Source organism: Maylandia zebra, linkage group LG10 (genome assembly GCF_041146795.1).
Source record: "Maylandia zebra isolate NMK-2024a linkage group LG10, Mzebra_GT3a, whole genome shotgun sequence".
NCBI classification, from domain to species: domain Eukaryota; kingdom Metazoa; phylum Chordata; class Actinopteri; order Cichliformes; family Cichlidae; genus Maylandia; species Maylandia zebra.
In genome coordinates this window covers 9,389,565-9,397,970 of record NC_135176.1, presented here as the reverse complement: position 1 = coordinate 9,397,970, position 8,406 = coordinate 9,389,565, and the positions used below count along the sequence as shown (strand labels likewise).

General features: G+C 37.2%; 1 protein-coding gene across 1 annotated transcript; it reads right to left on the bottom strand.

The window, feature by feature from the left end:
• Positions 1 to 1,549: 1,549 nt before the first annotated feature.
• Positions 1,550 to 6,879, bottom strand: LOC101481852 (LIM/homeobox protein Lhx1-like). The gene is made up of 5 exons (XM_004557360.3): positions 6,202 to 6,879; positions 5,432 to 5,652; positions 4,963 to 5,237; positions 4,208 to 4,364; positions 1,550 to 3,938 (listed from the first exon to the last, which is right to left on the bottom strand). Exons 1-5 carry the CDS (start codon positions 6,369 to 6,371, stop codon positions 3,562 to 3,564), a joined length of 1,200 nt encoding a protein of 399 aa, XP_004557417.1. The 5' UTR covers positions 6,372 to 6,879; the 3' UTR covers positions 1,550 to 3,561.
• Positions 6,880 to 8,406: the final 1,527 nt, after the last annotated feature.

Sequence of the window (8,406 nt, the reverse complement as noted above, 5' to 3'; positions counted from 1 at the left end):
CCCCAGTAGCATAACACTGCCACCAGTTAATATTACTGGAGAGGTCAAGAGCTCAGGTTTGTGCTACCACCTGCCTCTTCATCAGTGTCCTAAACTTCTTCACCTAAAGAAAATGTTATGACTGGAACAATTTCAATCTTTTATAGGATTTTCACTGAATAATTCAAAATTTGAGTGTTATTAGAGGATATCACATGAACATTTTACTCTTTTGGGGGTTTTTTCTCCGTTGTTATGATGCAAATAAAGTTACTACATGGGGTTCTACACTTGATAAAGGGTTATGGGTGAATAGGAAGTTAAGCATAAGTGAAAATACCATTTAGCATTAACTTTACCAACTAGCAGCAGGCAACACTGATACTAACCTTGACAAGTTGCACGTATTTATAAGAAAATCTAGATGAATATTGAACATTAGGATGTTATCTAGCTCTTTTAGCAGCTTAAGTTAAGCTCATCATCATAAGCTGGTATATACATGTGTCTGGTTAAGCAAAAAACATGCCCAGTTATGTCAAAGTCCATAGTTTTTATCACATCGTTTTAATAGTGTTTAAAAGCACAAGTTGCCTGCTATGAATTTTTGGGGGGAAATGACGCTGAATGTCACTCTTTTAACATTCAGCGTAACATTTCGCAAAGTTGTAACGCAAAAGGGAGACTGAACTTGTTTTTTTCAAACACATCAGTCTAATGCAAACCATATTAACAATTGTGCAACTCTCTTTTCCAGCTTCAGCTCCACATTTTCTCATATGTCTTTTTATAATATTTTGTGATCAGGTTGACATTTGTTAGCCACTGTCAAATCTAATCTTCAACTTATAAACATGTTTTCCTGCAGTTTATGCCTTGTGACATTGCTCGTCTCCTCTACCCCTCCCCCAATCAGCTCCACTGATCTGCTCCTTCAGTCTCCCGCTTCACTGCTTACTGATCCACTATGCAGCGTCCTGTCCCCTTTTATGATGCTCTCACCTTTCCCTGGCTTGAAAATAGTCACTCTGTCGTTAGCCTGTTAATGTTGCAACATGTCACTTAGCTGGCATTGGAGAAAGGCTCATTGTTTATTGCCGGCGAATCCAAATACGTGCTTGCAGCTCTTGAATTATCAAGAAAACACCTAGCAAAGTAACAAGTGCCAAAGATTTTATGAAGCTCCTTTGCATAACACAAGGAAAAACCAACATATATACAGTATGTAATGTGAGTTGATAACTTTCTACTTAAACATTGTGTCTTTGAAATGTCGCTTAGGCTCACTGAACATAACCGGGGGAAAGAAGATGTTCATATATTGACAATGCCAATTAGATAATGTTGCTATAAACACATTAGCACAACAGCTCTGATTTTGGTGAATCTATAGTAAAGTTTCAAAGAGACGTTTTGTATTTCCTCCTAGAATTTCACTTAGTCATAATTTTCCCGATTTAGCAGAACAGTAAATTATGGCAATGAGTAGCTCTTCATAATCAGTGTAACAGATTAAGCTAAGCAAATTTACAATGTCTGTTATAAATATACAAGTACTTTTGAGCTGAACTCTTTTAGCGGTTATGCATTGTTGCTGATGTTATTTAGAACTTATTTCTAATCTTGCAGCAGTTTTTAAGCAGTTGCTGACACTTTGGCTTCTTCATCAGACTCCATAAGAGTGTGTTTATTAAAGGACAACAAAAATATTTTAAATGCACATTTGTACACTAAAAGGATTCCCTCTGGTAATCTTTTTGGTCTATTTAAAAATCTCAAAAGATTACATACATGTTAACAAATCCCTGTTCAATAAACATTCACAAAATCAGGAAAGACTGAAAAAGGAATTCCCATCATTTCCCCCAAAAGTGATAAACAAATAACAATCATCAATAGGACTTTTATTATACAGCATTGTGATGCCTGTTTCACAAACCGGATAAGAAAGGTCAAGTATCTCATGGAAAAAAAGTCGTCTGTGGAAAAGTGAAATACTATCGTTATAAATAATTTGACATTTTAAAGACAAAAGCCGTTTAAGTCTTTAGAGGTGTTTTTTGTTTTTTTTACAACTGAAATGGCAGGGTTTGCGATGTCCTTTCATTTGGCAACAGTTTATTGTGTTTTCAGTTTTTTTTGAGGTATGCAAAATAGCATAGTGAAATAGTAGCATTAAATGGGTTGCCATTTAATTTCATTTATTTCATTCTGGCATTTCATTTAATGCCAGAATGAAAATGTTTAAAACAACTCAAAATCAACCCTCTGAACACTTGAGTGTCACATAAACAATTAAGTCTTCCGTCCATTATTGCCCATTATTATACATACTGTCAGGTTGGACTCATATCATGTCACAGTCAAATCATTTTCTACTCATGTAAATGTTCAGATTAAAATGGCAATACTTTGAAGGCAAACACATGCTAAACAGCAAATTATTCATAAGAAAGGTGTAGCGAAACAAAAAACAATGCAATGTTTCCGCAGTCCTGAGAAATGTTTTTGGTCAGATGTATCACGTTCATGATCTGTAACCAGCGGGTGGTTCATGTGTAATACATGAACATGAATATTACACACAAACTCATACTTGGAATTTGTAAGTTGGCTGAAACACTGAAAGGTGATAAAACAAATACAATCACACAGTTCACATTTGAATTTTAAGGTCAGTTTCATCATATACAGTGCTGTGCAAATTTTAAACATATCAAAATGTGAATGTTTTTAGAAATGACATTGAAATCTGACATTTTATCAATTAACTTTGCATAAAGTGCACTAAGCAGAAAAAAAGTTTCAAATTAATACTGAGTATGACCATTTTCCTTTAAAAAGCACAGATTCTTATGGGTGCACTTACCATTGCTTATCAGGGTACTCTTTTTTTTTCTTTCTCCCAGCCATTTTGAATGTATGGTCACAATTCTTCTTTGCATTTAGGCTGGTCTCAGTTGTTTCCATCGCTTCTTGCTATCTTAGACTGATATAAATACAGCACAATGAGACGAGGGATCTCTGTGGGCCATAGCATCTTGTAGAACTCCTTGTAGTTCTTGTCACTGAAGTTCTTTATGACTCTGTGTGAATGTTTGGGGATATCCATTGCCTTGTCCATCCATACATCCATCTTCTTAACTGTCTATTCCAGCTAGCATGGGCCAAAAAACTGAATACAGAATGGGCTTATGGCCAGTTGATATTCTTGTATAATGGATAAAGAATATAAGCATTAAATGTGCTTAAAACCTTTGCACAGTACTGTACATGACGGAAAAGGTTTTGTAAACACTAAAATACGATTCAGCAGTATTAATGTATTTGTTTATTGCTTAGTCAGTGAGGCCCAGCACTGCGAACCTATTAACGAGCCAATTCACACAGATTATTCCAAACTATCTAATACGTGGCCCGTCAATAAATAACCAACATAAAAATAAAAAAAGCATAATGAAATACAATAAATAAATAAATAAATAAATATTCATAAATAATTATAAATAAATAGCTGATATATGAAATAAAGTTAAGGGTTTGCCTTCAAACTGCATTTGTAGTATTTCGGTCTTAGCCTGATTACCAAACAGTGCCTTCACTCATTTCTGAAGAGGGCTGTGACAGCTGGTTGGTGTATCCGTTGTCACTGAGAGAAACAGTGGTGAAGGGCGTGCTGGGGCCACACATTTCACTGGAGATGCTGTGAATTGAACTTGGTCCATTGGGCTCCGGACTTGGTGAGTCCACGGGATGATGAGATAATGTATCAGAGAAACACTGAACCTCTCCGGGACAGTGGTGCCCAGGATGATGGTGGTCTATGGCTCCTAGTGGAGTGCCAGCCGGGACTGTGGAGGGCACAAAGCCCAGGTCTGCTGGAGTCTGTGCTTGCGATAATGGTGGGCCTTGAAAGTACTCATAATTCCCTCCTGAGCCATAGTATTCACCAGGATATTCTGCACTCATATGAACATAAGGATTAGTGCATTGTGTCAGAATTTAAAGAAAGAATAGTAGTGGCTTTTTTATGTATCTTGAATTTTTACAATTTGGTCAAAAACAGCATTGATTATAAGATTGTATAAGGTTCATTTTATTGATTACAGCTAATGCATCAACCTGAAGAAGCATAGATACTTTGTACCATATTTGCTTATTTATCTGTTTGTTTATGATGTGACAGTCTTAAAACACTAAATCTTAATCATTATTTTATATAGCTCACCTCCATAATAAGAAAAGTGTCCAAGCTCTCCTGGTTCCACTCTCTCTCCCAGGCCTCTCATTCTCCTCGGGTTGCGGAAAAACACGTGTCTCCGAGCGCTTAGAGCGCTCAGCTGTTTCATACGTCTCTCTTTGGACCTCCGATTTTGGAACCAAACCTTTAAGACAGCAGTTCAAAAACAAAGAGCATGAATTATGAAGTGTGGCCAACAGCTTTTTGAAATAAGGGCGACAAATTGCAGTTGGATGATTTGGAAGACGATGATTAGAAATAAATCAACCCAAAATAATGACGAGGTCTTTGTAAATTGGGGTAAGGTTTTAGTTGATGAGAAAAGACACAAAAATTTACTTTTTAGGTCACTAAAAATATAATTTATAGCATTTTTAAATTAGCATTCAAGATGTATCCGTGCGACACGATTTTTTTTATTATTATTAGGGGGCCTTTTAAAATGCCCATGGGCATCATGAGTTCTCTGTGATGTTAGGGACGCACTGGGCGCACAGATTAAGGAAAACCCCAAATGAGAGGCGGGGGGAAAAAATGAAAATCAGCAGAGCATATATTGTACGTGGGTGCTTGCAAGCGCCACCAGCCACATTGCTTTGTTGAGTTGCCTACATCAAAGGCTTTATTCTCTGTAACACTAGTGCCTTGGTGATTGTGTTACTGTCACTTTGTGTGAGTCTGTGTATGAATAAAAAAACAGTAAACTTATAGTTATCTGGGTTTTCTATATTTGTTGCTTTTACCTGGATGACTCTCATGTTAAGACCCGTCTCCCTTGACAGCTGCTCTCTGATGTGCCTGGTGGGCTTCGGTGTGGCCGCAAAAGCCGCTTTCAGGGTCTCCAGCTGCTTGGCTTTTATAGTGGTCCGAGGCCCGCGTCGTTTTCCGACGGCGCTCTGCTCGTCGTTCTCGTTGCTGCACGTGTCTTTATCCGATAAATGCCCGTTTTCTGACTCCTTCCCGTCGTCCTGCGGGTCCTGAGAGTCCGGAGACAGACTTGGATCGCTGCACGTCGTTACTGTAATCAGAATAAGACAATCAGAAAATGCCACTACTCTAGGCTAAATATTTATGAAAGGTGCACCTCAGGAATCTTTTTAAAAAAATAAATAAAATAGCCTACACTAAATAATAATAATAATAATAATAATAATAATAATAATAATAATAATAATAATAATAATAATAATAATAATAATAATAATAAATCACCTGAAAGGAGGATTGTGTCTTTCCCAGAGTTGTTTTCATAGTCCTCTTTGCAAACGAACTTGAATTCGTCCAGGATATACAGTTCCTCTCCGGTGGACAGCTGTTTGTTACACATCACACAGGTGAAACAGTTCAGGTGAAACACTTTGCTCTTGGCTCTGCGGACTAGATCACTGGGTAAAATCCCCTGCGCGCATCCAGCGCACTTGGTTCCAAATTTCCTGTTCAAGAGGGAGAACCAAAGTCAGGGAAAAGTTTCGGCACAGACGTGATATGTTGGTCTTAATCTAGGAGAACACCTTTACACCTGCTATGACTTTAGGCCCAGTTTTGACAAGTTTGTGTTGTTTTTACAAAACAACCCCCCATTCAAACTACCGGAAACTTAGTGTGTTGTAGTCAGTGAAATTACCACAGTCAGTTTTTCACAACTGTAAGATTTGAGCAGAAAGTAAAAATGCAGTTGTCTAACTAAACAGGCTAAACACAAATATTAGGTACAATTGTAAGATACTTTCCATCATAATAATCACACGAGCAGTTAGGGTTAGCTTCACTTTCAAAGAAGACAGAAAACTGAGAATTAAACGAAAAGAGAGAAGAGAAAGATAAGACGAGGAAATAAAATAACAGCAGACAGGCGTGTCCATTGTATAAAAACAGATGGTTAGTTGCAACCACTGGAATGCATTTTTAACCTGTTTTTAGCTGACTAAAAAAACCCAAACCTTTACTATAAATACTAAACCACAAACACTGTCAATTCTTACCTAAAGAAATCATTCTTGCAATACAGTTTCCCTTCTCGAGAAAAACACTTCTCTGTCAAACTACATTTGCAGTCGCAGCACTGGACGCATTTGATGTGCCACGGTCTGTCCAAAACTTTGAGCAAGAACCTATCGAGAATAGGTTTTTCACAGCTGGCACACTGAAGCATTGTCTAGACTTATTCCCGCTCCAGTGTGCGAGTGCGAAATCAACTCTTCCTCTTCTCTTCCGTCCCGCTCACCTAGATATGGATTCGCTTTAGTGCATATAATCCAAAAGATCCAGCTCATCCGAATTATTCGCATCGATTAGGTCGCCATCAGTGAGAGTAAAAGTAGTTGTTTTTGTTTGATTTTTTTGTTCCACAGGGCAACAATCCAAATTCAGTCTTTTGCTCCAAATGAAAGATCAGCAGTTGAAGACAAACTGGTATTTAAAAAAAATATGTATATATAATAATCACTGACTGGAGATCATAGCGGGCCGTGAAGATGATCCGAGGTGTGCGATTTCAGGACATAAAAAAAAAGAAAGCTATTCATAAATATTAAAATCATTCACTGCGAAAAATCCGCAGTTGGCTAAAGTGGAGAAGAAGAACGAACAACAATAAAATGCTGTCTGTGCGCTTAGTGTGGTCATATGTGTCCCATTTTGCCTCTGACGAGCTCTCTCTGAGAGAGACGCTGTAATGAGCTCACCTAGCGGAGCTCAGCCTATTGCCTATTAACAAACCTGTGACGTCAGCTTCAGGGGTGGAGGATGAGGGGATTTCATTTCAGTCCGCCACAAATAACTATTTAAGTTACAGAGGTGAAGCATCATGGTTACAAAATAAAATAAAAGGAAATAGAAATGTGGCGGTAAAAACTACAGGAAACCTCAATATGTTTTAAAGCCTTTTTATTTCTTGGAAAATTGTTAAAAATAAATTTTCTAAAAGCAGATTTTAGTGACGGATGTCTAATGTTAACACCGCAAACTAAAAAGAAAAGCTCAAACTAATATTTAAAAGAAATTATAGTTACGAATAAATAATATAAAATAATAAGGAAAGTGGTTCACTTTACAATAATAGTCTTTTTTATGACTGATATACATTTCCTCTGTAGAATAGAGTGCTGAGAGGCCATGATAATGTCACGTGAATAAATGATTTCCTTTGGAAAAGGCCGGAGAATAAGTCTGACTGAAGCAGTGGCAGGTGACAAATGATCAGCAGGTCTATCCCAGCAGAAGGCTGTGGGGAGAGGACGTGCTCAACACAGTCTTTTCACACAGACCGACGCTGTGGCCCTGCATTATTCTTCATTGCATTGAAATGACTGGGAACACTAATGGTTATAATCTGTGGCGATAGGCTGCCTCTTATAGATGCTATCTCACCATGTTGGTACACTGGGGACGAAGATAGCGCATTTTCTCATACAAGCTTCGGGTTCTGCTGGGCCCTGATATCCGATGTCCCGATATGTAGGTATATATATATATATATATATATATATATATATATATATATATATATATATATATATATATATATATTGTTTGAAGATTAAAAAAACAACTTCTTCTTTTTAAAAAAAAACATTTCGTTTTTAAAGCCACACTTCGGATTTTCTCTTGACTTTTTTCTTCTTTTTGAGCAAGGTCACATCACGCCTGACGTTTTACAACTCGTAATTTTATCAGTCATTTTTATCAGAGTCCACTGTATTGATTTACAACGTTACCGTCTCCACATTTTCTTTGACACTTAAAGTCATTACTTTAAAATTCTGCTTTTAGAACAACTAATGTGGATCTCAGTTATTGACAACCAGTCAATCAAGCAGAATTGTGATGGGGAGTAGGGGGTTATTATTGATTCAGTGAACAAACTATGTACACATTTACTTAGTGTACGGAATTAAAATCAAGGGATTAAAGGGCCTATCTAATGCTAGAATTGTGTGCATAAAGCAGATTTGTAGCATATCGTGAATCGTTATCACTATTTTCAGGCTGTGGTCTTATTGATAAACTGTAAATGCTGATTAATTAAGAGGATGTGTTTTAAATTATGAATTTATCAGCTGATTCACTCATCAGGCCTTACACTTTACACAAAACCATATACGAAGATGGCCTCAAAACATTGCAAGTAAGACGTAGTCACAGTGCAGAAAGGACAGTCTCTCAGTGGCACTGTAAGTATGTGATTT

Bases quoted from the DNA above. Each gene is read 5' to 3' on its own strand.
- LOC101481852 (XM_004557360.3), bottom strand. From the start codon at position 6,371: ATGCTTCAGTGTGCCAGCTGTGAAAAACCTATTCTCGATAGGTTCTTG. The intron at 5,653-6,201 runs GTAAGAATTGAC...CCTCTTGAACAG, and splicing joins TGCAAGAATGATTTCTTTAG to GAAATTTGGAACCAAGTGCG. The intron at 5,238-5,431 runs GTGATTTATTAT...TTCTGATTACAG, and splicing joins AGACACAATCCTCCTTTCAG to TAACGACGTGCAGCGATCCA.